The sequence below is a fragment of the Pyrgilauda ruficollis genome, unplaced genomic scaffold (genome assembly GCF_017590135.1).
Source record: "Pyrgilauda ruficollis isolate IOZ18807 unplaced genomic scaffold, ASM1759013v1 scaffold4, whole genome shotgun sequence".
Classification (NCBI taxonomy): Eukaryota; Metazoa; Chordata; class Aves; order Passeriformes; family Passeridae; genus Pyrgilauda; species Pyrgilauda ruficollis.
In genome coordinates, this window is record NW_024525489.1 from 13,198,194 (window position 1) to 13,216,671 (window position 18,478).

General features: G+C 36.8%; 1 protein-coding gene across 6 annotated transcripts in view; it reads right to left on the reverse strand.

Annotated features, from left to right (window-relative positions):
* CEP170 (centrosomal protein 170) overlaps window positions 1–18,478 on the reverse strand; it is a 94,152-nt gene that overhangs the window by 68,748 nt on the left and 6,926 nt on the right. For all 6 annotated transcript variants that reach the window (XM_041477146.1, XM_041477144.1, XM_041477142.1 and 3 more), the window contains exon 2: window positions 1,113–1,258. In XM_041477146.1, the coding sequence (XP_041333080.1) occupies window positions 1,113–1,217 (105 nt within the window). In that variant the 5' untranslated portion in view covers window positions 1,218–1,258. The remainder of the gene's footprint in view (window positions 1–1,112; window positions 1,259–18,478) is intronic.

An 18,478-nucleotide genomic window follows, 5' to 3' on the forward strand; every position in this document is an offset into this window, starting at 1 on the left:
GGTAGCTTTTCTTTTGTTGTTGTTTTGGATGTTGGTGGATTTATCTGTGTACTTGTTTGTTTGGGGTTTTTTTTAATATTTCCCACATAAATTACCAAGACATCATCCTATCTGTTTTTAAAGAGAAATTAAGAGTACTCTAATATCACCAATAAAATATCTGAATGCCTTCTGAGGCTGAGAGCCAAATACAATTTACCAGAGCTACTACATTCTGAGTAATAAATGTAGGATTACATCTCTAAGCACTTCATTTGCAAGTAATACTCTAATTTGGCCAATAATCGCTGCATACACAACTTTTGGGAACAAAAACTCCAAAACAAAATATTTTATTGAATGGTAGAAAGGGTTGAGAACATTAGTTTTGAAGTTCAATCTTCTTAAGAGCTCTACACTCTACAACAAAAATTTAAGAAGAAACTCCCAAAATACTACCATCAGTTATAAAAAAAAAAATTTAGGAAAAGGCAGGTCAGAGGACTACAGATTTGATAGGGTGAAGTGCAAGCAATATGGCTACATAACAACACAGCTACACACATCTAAGGACTCCATAGAGGGATCCTCAAAGTTGAAGCAGTTGCTGAAGGATCAAACTATTTTGACTTGTGTATTTTCAATTATATTTAAATTGAGTCATTCAAATTCCTTAAAGACAGAGAAATACTCTTCTCTACAAATTTTATTTTCCTTTGTACAACACAATCAGGGCATAGGGATAGAATTACATCGAATCGTGTGACTAAATCAGATTACAAGCTGCCAAAAAAAGAAGTCTCCTTTCAGAAGCATCCAGCTCTCTTAACATTATCACATTTTATGGAACACAGTCTACTTACTTTACTGGTCATACTGCAAAATGTATTTCATCTTCTATCCTTGCATTCTGCATTTGATTTATATGAAGAAAATGTGATTCTCTGTACTTAAGCACTAACTGCATGATTAACAGCAATACATTGAAACTTTTTTTTTCTAAGGACACAAAAGATTCTTCAAAACAATTGTTCCCTAACATCTGGGGAATTTCTTTTTCAAAAGGAATGCATGAAGCTGGTACATTAAGTTCATGATTTGAGGAGGTGCACATGGAAGGCTGAAGCAATTACCTGTAACATAAGCTCACAGTCATCTCTTCCAACAAAAATCATTTCTCGTGGCAGCCTATGTCGGGTGCCTCCACTGCTCACCAAAAACCAGGATGTTAAGCTCATTTTCTGCTTAGCTGATAAATCCTTGGCAAAGCTACGTCATCCTGCAGTGAGAAAGAAAGAGAGACAGAGAAATTCATTTTAGTTATTTTTAGCTACAGTTTCTGCTCAGCAAACACTGTGAGCAGAATACAAAAAGCCTCTGAAAATACAGCATTCTCAATAGCATGTACTGAATCCAGCAATCACAGGAAGCCAGAGGCTTCACATTTGCATACTCTCAGGCTCTGCTTCATGCAACTAGGCAGATTTAATTGGTAACCCTCTGCAAAAGGAACAAACAGCTAGCTAATGCCAAAGTTGTATGTCAAGTTGTCAGAAAGCTTTTAGCATTTGACCACTGATTATCAAGATAATTGCTACAATAATGCTTCACTATCACAACCAACAAACAGTGTAGCAAACATTCACAAAATACAGCAAGTAACTTGCACGTGTGTCATTACCTTTTCTTGTGAAAAAGAACTACCTCACATGATTTTAAGCTCAAGTCATCTGTACAGCACCAAATCAAAGGAGCTTTAAATTAATGGAACTTCTGCGTATTATTTAATCTCGGTTTTTCACAATAAAATATCTATTTTGGAAATGTAACAGTGTGCATTTAGTATTGCAAACAAAGCAGAGCAAAATGAACAAATTAGAAGTTATCTCTAAGTATGAAATGCAAAAGAAGCATTCCTACAAAACTCTACCATTATTTACCAATAAAAGATCCAATATATTCCACAAAACAGAAGAGAAAACCCATAGCTATTTAAAATGTCATAAAATGGATAAAATCTTTTACAGAAAACTTCTTCACACAATATGACTAACTTAAAACTGGACAAAAATATAATTAAATTTCTCTTCAGAGCAATTCAATGGCTAACAGTTGAAAAAAGCTTTAAGAGTATTCCAAATCTCTCTTAAAGAAAATGCAAGCCAAAGCAATTATTTCATTCATTCATTCATAACCACACTCTATTCATTGAAAGGGAAGCTAAAGAAAATGAAAAGCAACCAGCCAGCTTTTCTCTCAGTACCAAATAGCTGGCATTTCTCTTCTATTTATATGTCAATTAGTGAATTTCTGCAAGGTTAGCAAATGTACTTGAAGTAGACATAAGTCTGTAGTGGACTTGAGCATACTCTTGAATAATACTAAGAATAACTGAGGTCCTCAAAATGAGGGTTAAAATGGAAACACTGAATAAAATGACAATGCTAGCACTATGCCATCAGTCAAACTACAATCAAGGAGATATCACAAATTAGTAAAACATGTAAAGACAACTAAGTTTAAGTCAAAACAGCATGTGACATGACAAAGCAGATTTCTACAAAGCAGTCAAAAGGTGGTAAAATGTACCAGCAGAGCTGCCAATCCAGTTGAAAAAAAAGTAATGCAATTCACATGGAAGAATCTAGAATGACTTAATGTGCTAAAGAGCTACTGAATAATAAAGTAAATATGCATGGCAACAGTATTCTATAATAATACTTAAAATGGAATAATCGTTCCACAGCTGTATCACAACACACTCAAGTGAAACCTATGTCCACTTAATGTTATCTGACTCAACAGAAGTAATACAGCATTTCTAACATATTTTATTCCTAGAAACTAAAAACATTAAATCTACAATAAGAACTTTCTGAAATAAAACTTAATGTGATGTAGTTACTAAATACATGTTTTAACAATTAAAATGGATTATTCGGCACCTTTAAAGGAAATTAATATTTTTATTTTAAATTTAATCTAGTTTAAAATGACAAGATAAACTGGGTCAATCAAATGACATTTTTCAGCTCCCTTTAAGAGAGGAAAAGGAAGTATCACAAACAGCAGCCTACATTCCAGCTTTTAACAAGTAAATTAACTGGATGTTTGACAGCAAGCATGCTGTTCAGTATCAGAGCTCCTCATTCTGTTTATATTTTACTACCTTCTAAAATATCCCATCTGTTTATCCTAATTACATTTGCACCATTTGGCCTTCCTGCTTTAATTTGAAATTCATATCAAAGTCTCCAAGATTATATAGAAAAAATTTGAAAATTGGAAAAATTTCTTAGTAAAAACTATGTTGTAGTTTACACAGGTAGACTGTAAAAGAGGAAAACTATTTTTATTTATAAAACAGACAAGTAGGTCAGCAACTAGAGCTAGGGAAAAATAAACCAACACTCCAAACTTCCTACAAATGATAAAGCCTGACAACAAACAGATTAAATTAAGCTATGTGAAATAATTTTTAAAAATGCATTATACAAAGCAATCACTGCCACACAGCTTGGCAGCACATTTGTAGTTAAAAGTCCATCACCAGTTCTATCAAACTTAATAATGTTGTTCTTTTGAAACAGTTGCTACCTCAACTGCAAGAAACCATCAACCTAGATACATATTTTATTTTAAAGTATTCTTTAGAATAAACCAATGGCTTTGATCAGAGCTATGCTGCAATCTGCATAGCAAAACTGGCTGAAAAGAGGATCCAGTAGCAACAGCTGCTTAATATCAGAACAAAAAAAGTGCATCAAAAATTTGATATGGAACTGCACACTTATTAGTCATATAGACAGTGTGTGGACAATTACATTGCACCCCAAAAAGTTCATGAAAGCTTGCAATGTTTTGAATAAACTGCTGTCTCAAGTACTCTGGCTGTAGCATTCTAAACAATACAAGGATGAAAGACACTTCACTGCCTTTTCTATAGAAAATTAAATTACTATATGACAGATGCAAAATTATCACAAGAAGTGGCTCTTTACAGAGAGTAAATTTAGGTCATAATAATTCTTCCAGTGAAATGCTATGGTTACACAGGGTTCAAAAAGCAATTCTTTTCTTTCATGAATGCTTATTATCAATCCTGTTGCATGCACTGACACCATTTACAGCTCAGGAAGTGCATGCACTGTGCCTTTTGAGGGGCTGGGAGGATGCTCTAGTGAGGTTTCACTGTCCTACCCAAAAACCTCTCATCCTTACATAGCCTTTCCTTATGCATGACAGGATATTGTCCCAGATGGACCTGTCCTACTCCAGTACAGACTACGTTTTTCAGATGCAGTATTTAGCAAAAATACTTCTACCCTAGAAAAAAAAGAACTTTAAATGCTTTATTGAAGCCTTTGGTTTTTTTAGTTTAGTTTTTGGTTTTCCTAAAATGGCAGCATTGTGTTGTAGTCTTTAACCAAACTAGCAAACAGTTCATCAAGACTTGATCATTCAAAGCTTCATTCCTGATGCCTGCAAGTCAGTGGCTGAGACATCTATGGCAGCTGCAAAATATTTCCTTGTCTGCAGAAGAAACAGCATTTTATGGTGAAGGACTACAACTTTCAAAAGGCTGTAACCAGCGTGTTGGAATGAACATGTGGGTAATAAGTCACTTGAAACAGATGATGCAGCAACAGAGAAATTGGCTGCATCATCCCTGTAAATATGCTTCACTCCTAAGAACTAAGATACTGTATTATGCAGCCAAAAGATGGGTGTAACCAATTTGAAATGTCTAAATAGACACTGCCAAGATTAGTTTTGATACAGTCATGTTATTGCAAATAAAAATCCTTAATAACCTCAAATTTAAACATTTTACAGTCTACATTTTTGTACTTGCCTGTAACTGAAAACAGCTCCAACTAAAGTTAGTTAACACTGAGACAACAACCCTACAGAGAAACAAAAACCTATGTTTAAAATTTAAATTAAATCTAATATATGTCTGAAATTCCAACTTTTAAGCACCTCAGTCCTCTCCATTAAGACTGACAATAGTGTAATTTTAATGGCATACAATTATCCTATTACCGTACAACAAATTCTACTTATGAATATTTTAAAACAACATTAAAAAAAGCCCTGCACCAAGCTGAGACACAGTACTGACAAAGTCATAAGCCCTTTGTTGCCCATTATTTGCCCTTATAAGTTCCTGTTTCCAGCTGCTAAAGTATTTGCTAAAATTAAGTTTACCTTCTCAACTGGCCTAATTAACTATTTGCTAAAATTAAGTTTACCTTTATAACTGCCTAGTAAATTTGGGGATATTTCTGAAGAAATGACTAAAATATTTCTAAAACAATGTTAGAGCAGAATACTCTATGTCAATTTAAGAAAATATTAGCTGTACCTTATATGTGCAAATTGGTATTGAAATGTGGCAGAAGGCCTGAGTATCAGTTTGTACCTTGTATCATTGCTCTTTACAGATCCATCCAAATGGACATAGATAAGCAAGAGGCTTTTGAAAACCTTCTTCGTGTATATTCATTCAACAAGGACAGAGATAAATTCTCTCAACACATCTGTCTACACAGAGGTAGTTAAATAAATTTGTGGAGCATGCTGTTTTAGTATTATAGTGCCAGTTAAAAATAAGGCATCCTTTTCTTGGTACTTTCAAGTCATCCTGTGTTGAAACAAACAGGAGAGGTAGAGACACAGGGGAGAACACCAACACACAAGGACACGACACTTGAACCAGACCTAGACAGATTTTGGAATCAGGACTCAAGAAAGGTAAACGTCAGAAATAAGCCATGACAAGGGAGAAATCAGAAATGAGAGCAGTGATGGGGCCAGTAATGACTGCAGAAGACCTCAAAAGTTGAAGTAACCAAATCACAGAGAAATGCTGTCAGCAAACAACACTCACTGGAAAAGTGCCTCCCATGACTCCTTTATTGACTATACAATGTAATAAAAAATACCAGTGCCAGCAGTTCTAATTTTGACTGCTGAATGGAGAAATCTATGCCAAAGAAAGAAAAGATCAAACTGAAGGTAACTTCAACCCTGAGAAGATTATTGTATCCATATAATTGATATTAAAAATTAATCTATAAAGATAATTGATTTAAACCTAGGAAGCTGTAAGTGATAAACAGCACAGTAATATTGTCTACTCTGTCAAACCCTCTGAAGTGGGGTAGTGTAACACACCAAGTGTTCCGTGGGCGATCATAATTAACCTACTTACATACATGCATTAGAAAACAACCTTTAACTACATCACCACATATTTTAATCAGGACTCTACCGTACTCAGGTTAAAACAAAGAGCTTAACAGTCAGTTAATTAGTGTTCTTTTTCCTCTCCTCATCATTTGATTAGCCTCTGCCTTTTTTACTGCACATCACTAAAAACCTTTCCTGAATTATTAACTTCCTCCTGACTTCATCTACCATGCTCAACAGCACCACATGAGAAATTCATTAACACTTATGGTAAAACCTCCACAAGTAGTTGTAGAAAAGGTTTCATGTAAATGGGGAACTGTAGAGAGCTTTTTTTCACACTGAAATATCTTAGTCTTGAATATTTAAGTTCCAAACTCATCAGCATTTCATTTTAAAGTACCTAGTTTCACACAATATACTGGTATTCAGATGGTCTTATTTATTTCTGTTACATCTCTGAACATCCAATTCTTTAGCAAAGTAAGCTTAAAGCCACACGTAGGGCAGCTAGAAAATTAAGGCCACTTTTCCAAAGTAAAGGGAAGGGCTCATCTGCCATCAAAGAACTATAAAAAGAAGAAATAAGTAATGCTCTAGGATGGCTTCTAAACACTTAGTCATGAAACTCACGAAACTATCCTTTCATAATTCTCTGCTGCTTTCACTGCTCACGTTGCTGGCATCCCAGAAAGGGAGACAGAGGGCTGCACAGACAACAGCCTCCTTACTGAAACTATTCTCACCAGTTCCTAGGGCCAGTACACCAAGGACTTTTGCTAGCAAAGAGGGTATCTTGTGCAGGAAAAAACTCAACCAAAACAGCAAACCCAAACAAAAAAAGTAGGAAAGTTGCAGGACAGCAGAACCTTCTGTTAAGAGCTGGAATTCAATCTACAGAAGCCATATGTCATGCCACACTAGTGCGTAATGTTGCTCCTCAAAACCTTTAAATAAATAAATACCCATCTAAATTTAAATGGGCTTAGGCTAATGATCTATAAAAATATTTTTCAAGTATTTATGACCTTTTGTGCACTCAAGCGTACTTCACAAGTGTTGGCCATAAAGGTTAATCAAAATATTCCTTTAAAAGGCTGTTAAAATAAAAGGCAAAGGAAGCATAAATAAGGTAATTTATGCTTTAAACCATTGAAATTCTTCATCAAAATGAGAAGATGAGCTCACAGACTTAGGAAAAATCACCAAAAATTCCTAGGTTTTCAGAAATTGAACAAACTAGTATTATTATTTTCAAATATTCCACTGACTGGAAAATTCACCTGAACACATCCCTCTAGAAACACTCAAATGCTACATACAGCTCTGAACATGAGACTGTTGCCATTCTCACTGATATAAAGAAATATTGATATTAAAGTCCATTAAAATTTTATTAAATTACTGGACAAGAGTAGAACTGGATGGAAAGCATACAAATAGGTAATGTGGAAGAAAACAGGTAACTCAAGTGAAAGAAAAGAGACTTATCCATTCAATTTAACTTCCCTGCTCAAATGGGGAACAGGACTGTGCTTAGGATAACTGCCCTTATCACTAAACCAAAACATCTCAAAAAAGATGATGTCTTCTCTCCTAAAATTACTAAGATGTAACTGACAGGGATTGGAATGATACCCTTGAGTGTTCTGCTTCTGGAATATTTGACCTGTTCCACCTCAGCTCAAATATTTGAATTTGGCCACAATTTCTTGAAAAACAGATGAAAAAATCATACTGAAGCCTTACACCATGTCAAAAAGATGTAATTTCCAGTATGGACTGAAAGCTGTAGCCACAACAAAGTTTTACAGCACAAAAGAAATACTGAGAGCAAAGAAACCTTCTTAATTACTACTCTGCAATACATTCTCTTTTACCTTCTTTGCCCTCCATGCTTTCAGTCTTGTACTTGATGTTCTTCTACAGAGAGAGGGAGGAGGAAAGAAGGCAAAATAAAAATACATAAATCTCCTTGAATCTTATGTCTGAAAAATCCCCAGAACTTTTGTCTGTAGACAGAGAACATCCGCTACATCCACTATTATAGAAAAAGATTTTTCTAAAAGCTACTTCAACTTTAAGAAGAAAAAAAAATAGATATAACTAACAGATGAGAAACAACAAGAAAAAAAAAAGGCAAAAAAAAGCGCAAGAAATTGCCTTTATAAAGCATCAGGACATCAAACTCAGTCATGCCTCTTACTTCTTTAATTAGTACAATCCTACATAGGTAGATATGAACATTAAGTATACTGCCTACCACAAAAGACTAAAACAACAAGAGTTACAGAGTTGTAAAATCTATAAAGCAGCAGCAGTCTATTTCTCAGGCAGTTTGTGACTAGGGAAAAGAAAAGGGAGCAGGGGAGAAGGGGGAAGTCAGGGGGAAGAGACAGGCAGCCACACCTTCAGCTTTACAGCTGAGCAACGGGAGGGGACAGGCTGGACCTAGTACAGATAGGTGGCAGACACCTCAGCAGCATGAGGGAAGAAGCAGTTCTTTCTCATATTTTAATTCCACAAAAAAAAAAAAAAAAAAAAAAAAAAAGCCTTCCAGCTGTGAATATCAATAAGCACAAAGAGAGAATTTTCCTCCAGCATTCCAGGAGTTTGAGATTTCTACAGAAGGGACTCACATACTCTTCTTGCCCTGCAGGTCACCCCATGCATCTGATGGAATAAGGACAAGAAAGCAGCTCAGGAGGCTGTTGCCCTCTGTCAGGCAGCAAATCTGTGCTGTAACGTTGCTGCAGCTCAGGAACTGGACAAGCATCCTCTCCTCTGGTCCAGGTCAGAATTAGATCCATGTCTATTTTACTGCTGTGACACACAGGAAGGGTTGTAAGAACAGCAACCGAAATAGACTTCTTTTTCTGCCAACAGTACAGCTGCAGTCAAAGTTGCTTTAGGGTTTTGATTTTGAGGGACAATGGCTTAAAGATCTTATCCTACTCTCTTTTTTTAATATAATAATGACAAAAAAAAAAAAGAATCCTGAGATCATGCCCTTTGCTATTAGACCAGTATCAACATACAAATGCTGCAAAGGAATGTATGAAACATAAGGCCTACCTGATGGGTATCAGTCATTTGAGTATGTAAATTGAGTATGTCACAGTATGCAAAAAGATCTGGTCCAGTGACAATTACCTGCTGCTATTATTCCATGTCAGTACCAGTGATACAGCAAGGAGCAACCAGAGGAGCACCAAGGATTACAGAGCAGTGATAAAGCACTCTGGAACACAGGCAGTTTTCACATCAGTCTTCCCAGTTAAAGGGAAGGGCTGGAAAGGGCCAATTGAATCTGGAGAATCAATAAATGGTTACAGGACTGGACCACACAGGTTTGGCTACTTAGACCAGACTTTTAAAAACCTCGTCTGCTGGGGCACTGATGGGGTTTATCTATCAGAGAAGGGGAAGAGTATCTTTGGACACTGGTTTGCCAAGCTGGTGAAGAGGCCTTTGAGTGACAGTTGCCAGGAAGGCATCAAAGAGACGTGGTAGGATGGCTTCTGTGACTGAAGTGTTAGAATGGACAGATACAGGATCTTTAGGAATGATAGGCAAGGCAAAAAGGAAGGGGTATCACCCTCCATATCAGTAACCAGCACGGAGTTCCACCTGGGGATGGATGAGGAGCTGACTGAGAGCGTATGGATCCGATTAAAAGGAGAGCAGGAACAGGTGTCAATATAGCGGGTGTCTGCTTCACTCAACCTGTAAGACTGAGCAGACACGGCACCCCCAATGGACAGACAGGAGTGTCCTCACATTCACAAATCCAGGTCCTCATGAAAGACTTCAACCACCCCAGTATCTGTTGGACGGATAACACGGCAGGGTTCCTGAAACACACTGATCATAACTTCATTCTGCAAGTGCTACAGGAGCCAACAAAGAGGGGCTGGTGGACCTGGTTCTCACCAACAAGGAGAGGCTGGTGGGGAATATGAAGCTCAAGGACAGCCTTGGTTCCATAGAAGAGTTTAAGAACCTTAGGGCAGCAAGGAGGGTGGACAGAAAGCTCGCTGCCCTAGGGACTCCAGGAAAGCAGACTTTGGCCTCTTCAGGGATCTTCAGTCTTTTCCTTAGAGTAGGATATAGCCCTGAAAAGAAGGGTTCAAGAAAGCTCATCAATATTCAAGGATCACATCTTTTAAGTTCAGAAGAAATGCATCACAACAGAGAGGAAGTTGGGCAGATTTGCCAGGAGGCCTGCATAGATGAAAAGCAGCTTCTGGACAAACTCAAACTCACTCAAAAAAGAAGCCCATAGAGGATGGAAGCAAGGATAAGGACCTCGGCAGAAATACCGTATGAACAGCCACGGACCAGACGAGGAAAGCTAGCGCCCTAATAGAATAATCTGGCCAGTGATGCCAAGCGCAACAAAAAGTTTCTTTGGATATGTTGAGAAAAAACAAACACTAGAGAAAATGTGAGCCTTTTCCAGAAGGAAAAGAGTGACCTAGTTACCTGGGATATGGAGAAGGCTGTGGCACCCAACCACTTTTTTGCCCTGCTCTTCACTAGCAAAAGCTCCATCCACACTACCCAAGTCACAGAAGACAAAGGCAGGGACTGGGAGAATGAAAAACCATGCAATGTAAGAAGTATGTGAAGATTGAATTTTTCCTTTTAAGCTGTCCTATCTAAACATTAAAACTTTCTTACTGGCCACTAGGATAAAGTTGTTAAAACTTGAAAGAATTATCCTGTTTTATTCTTTGATACCAGACAATAATGACATTTTGCATTTATTAAAGAAACAGCTCATTTTGCATTCCTAATCTTTACAGTCATAAACAAAAAATCATTTCTTGTGAATGTACTTCTCTGCAGCCTCCCCACACTGAACAGCAATACCTTCCAAACGCTGCTTTCAATAAACAGCTAAAATAAAGGCTAATAACTGCTTATAAGAGTAGCTTAATTTATGCTTAAACAATCAAGTGTTCATTTTTTGTCCATCACTCTCATTCAGATTAAGGAATTGCATGAAATAAATTTTGGAATTTTTAAAATTAACTATTTCACATGGTCAAAAGAGGTCATCTCTGGAGAGATTAGCATACCAAGTGTGCTAATAAACAGTACATCTGACAAGTAGCCTTTAGAAACTATTGTGGCAAGCCATCCAAACAATTCATAACCAAATCATCTTTAAGAAAAAGTTCCCTGTGATGAAAGCTACAGAAATCCTTCCTTTCCCTCTATTCTGTATCACACTACACTATTGCTGAGATTACCAAACAGGAAAATAAATAAATAAATAAATAAATGAGGCATGGCATTCAGGCAGAATGCCATCTTAAAAGAAGCAGTCAAGTCCTCCTCTTCCACTTCCTATTCAGAGTACCTTCATTGTGGCATATTTCAAGTGATTTTGTAGGCTGTGTGTGATGAGGTGGTTTTATTTGCATTGGCCAAGTACTGACCACAGCCTTGAGCACTACTGAAAAAACAAACAGCATTTTGCAAATAAAACTGGACCTCTTAATCTCCCAAGGGTAGTGATTTCACTTTCCCCAAAATTGTGAAATATATATGGGGGTTAGCTTGTGACTCAAGATACTTAGTAAGATTAAATTACATTCAAGGCAATGCAATTTTTTTCTTCCTTCATACTAGGAATTATATATTTTGTGGGTATAAAGATTACTTTCCAAAGAAAAGCATGTATTGAAGTAGTTTTAATATCTACCTTTCTCCTTTCAATTCCCATTTCCTTCTCGACACAATGCATGAGTACACAGAACTTGAAAGAGGAAGTGATGGAGGACAATTCTTGATATCAAAGTTACCAATCTCCACATCCGTTCATAGTAATACAGATACATAACCCCAAAAAGGCATTCAATTCTTATACTTTGCTACACCTCCACTGTAACATGAAAAACATTCATCATGTTCCACACAAAATATTTGATACATTATATCCTCTCCCTTATGGAATGCTTTGGAGCTTTTTACAATTACCCTCGACAGCCAAGTCCACAGATGTATTTTTCTTGGAAATACACTGAGTTGTTTGTTCCAAGATCAGTAACATAAGCCCTACATTAAAAAAAAAAAAAAAAAAAAAAAAAAAAAAAAAATTGGAAAAATTTTTTTAAAAAAAAAAAAAAAAAAAAAGTTGGATGAACTTATTTTACAAAGCAAGCAAAAGCTCAAACTTTAGCCTTAAAGTTGCAAGAGATGTTTGCTCTAGGCAATCTTCACTGTCTGAAGAGAGTCAGAGTGTGTGTGCATGCACAAAGCATAAAAATAATTCTGTGCCAAAATTATGTTGAGCTCCATGGGTACTATGTGAAGTAATTAACATCAGGACAAGCTTAAAATCAAAATTATTTAAAACTTAGCATGGTAACTCTGATGTAAAGAGATCAGATTTTTTTTCAGCATTTTTCAATACCAGACAAAAACATTAATTTTCATTTTTAGATCTTGTTCTGATGGCAAGTCCTCTTCCTGGAGATTCACATAAAAACTGAGTAGAACAAGGCTTAAAATGCCTTGTATTTTAATTATTTGTTTGGTTTTTTAATCAGAAGCCAAATAGCCCAAAAGAAATCTAATCTTGCAGTTTGGAATATGGCATTTCTTTAATGTGTGTGTCCTGCTATCTCTCTCCTTCCCAAGAAATGAAACTGAAAGGTACCAAACGTAACAAACACTTTCTCAATGCATGATCATATAAAAACAGCTGTCAAAATGACAGCATTAGAAATTCATCAAGACAGAAAGCAGGGTAAGGCATTTGCACAAATGCTAGGAGTGCCCATGGTTTTAATGATCCACTCTACTTATTGCAAAGATTTTAAAATGTAAATGGCTCCCCTACGGAGAAGCTATTCCACATCTGCTTGTGGTGCCTACTCACTTCTTTCCTGTGTGCAGCCAACAAACAGGAATGTAGCTACTAGCACGGTAAGTCTAATTCTATTTCTTCTACTATCTCTTACATACTAAATGTGATTAAGCAGTTAAAAGTGAATTATCAAAATAAACTTTCAGAATTAACACATAGAGTACATATAGAGCTCAACATTTCTACGCAAGAACTTGTTTGAGCAGGTAGATTACAACCCCTCAACTAAATCACAATCACAGCAGTGAGAAGTCCTCACTGCTAAGTTAGCAGAGTATTTTCATGTGGACTTTATAAGCTGGTTTAACAAAGACTGGGGATTTAAACTTGATTCAGTACACTAGCATGTATTTTTCAAAATGCTACAACAAAAATCTGATTAATTTCAGAATACTTGGAGACCACTGGAAAATGCTTTTATTAGTATCATACTACAAATATTTTTAAAGGCTATTAAATGAATACATGCCTTTCAATGGACAGAAATCTGGAGGAATCTGTGGGAGGAAATCTATATAGATTTTCCATTGTAAGTTCAATAACTTTTCGCCTTAAAAAAAAAAAAAAAAAAAAAAAAGGAAGAGATGAGAAAGGGAAGGCTAAATGGGAAGAACTCCAAACTACACATACTGCTCCAAGCAGCAAACCAAACAAGAGCAAGTGGTTCTGTAACCCCGTCCACGAAAAGGGATCAAGTCATGCTTTTTGTTTGCACTTTAGTGAACAAGTTTGAAGGCTTAGACTTTGATTAGCTTTAAGAACTACCCACATTTATATGGAAGTTACTCATTTTATGTCTCCAACAAAAAGATTAGACTTCATACTCTGCTAAGCTCAGCTGCTGTGTTAAGCAACATTGACCATGCTGCTGCAGTAGAAAAATAATCTTCTGGTTAACCAAAAATATTTTACAACATTTTAAGATGGAACTAAATATGGACAAGAGCATAAGAAGTTGATTAACACAGATCATTATGAGTTCCATTGTCAAAGGCTGGAACAATTCACATCCTTATTCTTTACATTATTCTATGTTTCATAGAATCTTGGAATGGGTAAGGTTGGAAGGACCTAAGAGTGGGTCATCTGGTCGAACCTCCCTGCTTAAGCAGGGTCATCCTAGAGCAGATGGCACAGAATTGTGTCCAGACAGTTCCTGAGTACCTCCAGTGATGGAGACTCCATAACCTCCCCAGGCAATCTGTTCCAGTGTGAAGTGACTGCACAGTCAGGAATTTCTTCCTCATGTTCAGGGGGAAGTTCCTGTGCATCAGAGTTTTTTAAAAATGTGTTCTCCTTCTACCACACAGTTAGCAATTAAAACTCTTACTGAAACCATTTTTAGTTACCTGAGAAAGTAAGGCTTAAACAAATATTTTGTTTCCACCAATCATTCTTCCTAACAGCAAGTTTCAGAGAGCTGGAGACTTCAGAGTTACAAAGCTCCTAAAAGTTTCAGGAAAATGGAGAGCTGAGCAGAACAAGTTCAAAAGAACAAGTCTGTTGTCCCACTAGAAACACCGGACTACAAGTTCAACAATTCCCAGCTCCTTACAGCCTGCTGGCTGACCTGTGCTCATGGCTCCTTTGTGCTCTTACTGCCTTTGAAGGGCATTTGCCACTCAAGTTATTTTCCCCACAGAACATTGTGGGGAACAGAACAAGTTATTTTCCCCACACAACTCACAAGAGTGAGCTCATGTGCATGTTGAGATTCAGTACACTTTGGGATACAGGACACATCCTTAAGAAACCAGACATTACTTGTTGTCCTGCGTATGTTTTTCTATTTTATCCTAATAGGATTGCTTTGCCTCAAATCAAAGGCAAAGCACTTTCCCAGCGATGCCAGAATTTCACAAGTGGGGTTTCTTTTCCCTTTAGCCTTGACCGCACAAGCCATGTACTATTGCACGCTAGAGGGAGGGAGAGAAAAAATACAAATATTCCCCGTACCTGGTCCCCAAGATGAGCAGGTTAAGGGCCACCCCATCCAGGCACACAACCATTTTTAACAAAGTGAGTGAATTCTCATGGCATTGCAAGATAAACACACAAGCACCATAATGGATTAAAGAGATGTTTCATTAATAATGGTCCAACTGTGTCCATCAATACATCCACAGAAGTTGAACTATACAGTTAGAAAACAGCTGGTCTAGAATTTACTAGTAACTAACAACTTGCAATCTTTTGCAGACAGAAAAGCAGCTGAAAAAATAAAAGAATACTGAATAATCATGACAAAACAATTAGTCTTTATTATCTGTATTTTCATTCTAAGTAGTTAAAAAACCCTCTATGAACAACAGAGCTCCAAAGACTGATTTTTATTCAAAATTTATCCTCAACTTCAAAGTGCTTTTCAGATATTTTTGCAGATTTGGTTAGAGAGAAAGAAAACACATTTTCAGATTCTGCACAGCTTTTAATATTTGGTAAAATTCCAGTGTATGCAGAATTTATGAGAGGGAAGCAGCCTGTGCCTAAGTTTTACTAGCTGAAATGGGGAAGGTAGCTTAATTAAATTTAAAGATATAAATATAGGAACAGTATGGGATGTGAAATTTATAGTATGGCACCTCTTCCTTATTAGCAGCTCCTACATACACACTTGTATTGCAGCAAATCTCAAGGAGACTACTTTATGTGAAGTACCTTGTGTTCCCTGCATCTGCCATAGAATAGGAGTTACTAGGCAAAATTAATATATACTATCTAATTAATATATACTGACAAGACTAATACACAGATTAAGATACACTGTCATAAGTTGCTTGCACATCCAGAACTTCACAGCACTGACTTATTTTCAACCCTAGTGTTGAAGATTCAGCGGACAGGCAAAGGGGCAGTTTTAAGCCTCACCAAATAAATGCTAAAATGAAGAACCTGCAGTTCCATATTAGCTCAAGCCACTTCTCTGCTGTCAGGATCCCAGTCCTCTCACCCCACCCCAACCACAAAGTCAGGACTTCTCCCTTTGCCCTGGCTGCAGGCCACACGTGCTTGTGCAGCTGAGCTGGGCTATTTCAGCGTTCAGCTTGCCACAGAATAACTCCTGTGCTCTTCTCCATTCCCATAAACAAATGAATGGTGCCCAGAAGCTACACACCAGGGTGGGACCAAACGAGAGTGGCAGAAAAGGGAAGAACAGGGCAGGACCAGGACAGCCAGCAGCAAGCTCCATTTAGACTGCTACGAGAACACAAGGCAATTCCACCAAAGCCCCCTAAGCCTCACAGGACTTCCTCTATTTAAACAAATCTATAGGAACTGTAAGAACTATTAATACAGAATCACAGAATGGCTTGGTTTGGAAGGGACCTCAAAGATTATCAAGTTCCAATCCCCTTGCCATGGCCCAGCTCGCCTTGAACGTCCCCAAGGATGGGACATCCACCACTTCCCTGGGCAACCTGTTCCAGTGCTTCACCATAATTTCTATTCAAATATAAAGTAGGTTTTCATATCCATTACAGATTAAAACTATATACTTTGTAAAATGTTTCAGTGTGTAATTTTATTCTTTTTTCACTTGCTCAACCATGTTTTATAACACACCCAATGGTCAAATCTTTAGTCTCTCATCTCATGATGCACTAATGCAGTTGGTGTTCTAAATCTGTTTTAGATCAGTCACCCCTGATGTGAATAAGTATCATAAATAGAAAGGAAGAATTCCTATGGAAATAACTATAAAAATAAAACAATACATGGACATTATTGAATTTTTTTTTTAAAGATCAATAGCATTGTCCCTCAAAAACCACAATAGATAAAAATAGCAAGGCTTAATGCTTTTCTTGGTTTTGGAATGAAACTGCACGAAGGGAAAGACTCACAAAATCCAAGAACTCAAGGATCTTAATCTCTTTAAACTTGTGTTGTCCCGCAATGCTGTTTGAATTAATTTCATTAACCATGCAAAAAAAAAGTAGTATGTTTGATAATATTCATACTTTTAAATTAAATTAAAGGTTTCCATTTCCCTCAACTGGACAACAAGTAACTCATTACTTCCTGGTTCACTCTCACACCTTGATGGTTCAGCCTTTATTTTTACTGCCACATTTCAAAAGACTTTACTATATGCTATAGTCTATCCAAACAACATCAAAAGGAATTCATTTTGTTAGACATTCAAGTAAATACCTGGCCATATTAGCCAAACCAACTGAAAATGGTTATTGTGGAGGATACATAAATGAGGTAAGTAAAATTTAAAACCAAAAGCAACATCATAAACTCTGTCAGAAAAAAATTTCTCACTTCTTAACAAATTAGAATGCAAGCCCTAATGAATATAAAAACGCCTTTAAAACACTTCAACTACATGCAGGTATTGAAAGGTGATTGAAAGGCTGCATAACTTAGTTCCTTGTTCTGTAACAAACGGTGACCTCCTCAAAGCCAGTAACCAGGCAGCGTTTTGAAACAGATCCCGTGCAATGACAATCCTCCAAGAGTTCCATACAAACCAGACTCTGGAGTATCAGTCTGCCCTAAGGGGGAAGGTGACTGTTGCTATTTGCAGCTTCAACAACACAACACCTAACACATTTAACTTTGACAGCTGAAGTTGCAAATAAAGTATGCTAAAGAAAATGCAATCAGGCCACAAAAATGGAGAAATGCAAAGTGAGTTTGTTTAAGGGATGGTAGAAAAATTACACATCCAGTATGCAAGACAATTACACGTCATTTAGAAGTTTCAAACACTAGAGAAGGTAGTATTTCTTTCAGGAAAATGGAAAAAGAAAATATTGGTTAAGGACAAGCAATAAACTTCCTACAGCAAGCTAAAGAATATAATGTAACAGAATTATATTGGGCTCGGTGTTGCTGTGCAAAAACAGATCTTGCCATACACAGAGTAATCCACAGCACATGAAGATCCATTGACTGTACTAAGACCTGGGGCAGACAGAAACTTACCCATGCTCAAGGAAGCCAAAAATAAAATTTGGAATGAGAAAAAGAGCCCACAAAACAAACAGGGTATAAAGATTCAGCACAAAGTGGCAAACTACGATTACAGAAACAATGATACATTTTCTGCAATGGCTACCTTATTGCAACTATTGTTACTGTCAAACTTAAAAAAGAATTTTAAAAAAGTTTGCAACATATCTGGGCCTTCAAGTGACTCAATTTATGTCCAAGCTTAAATTCAACCTGACATTTCTTTGTGTGAATGTATTTTTCCACTGTTCATTCTTGGTGTTCTTTTTTTTCAAGTTTTGTTTTGGCTTTGGGTAGTGTTTTTCTTTTAAATAATTACTCTTTTTCATAATACTCCTACTGACTATATCCAAGTATTCCTTTTCACTAATTCCAGTTCTGTGCCAGCAACATTATCTTTCTTACTGCTCTCCAGCTATGACAAAAACTGAAGAGAACAAAGCCACACAGTACTATCTA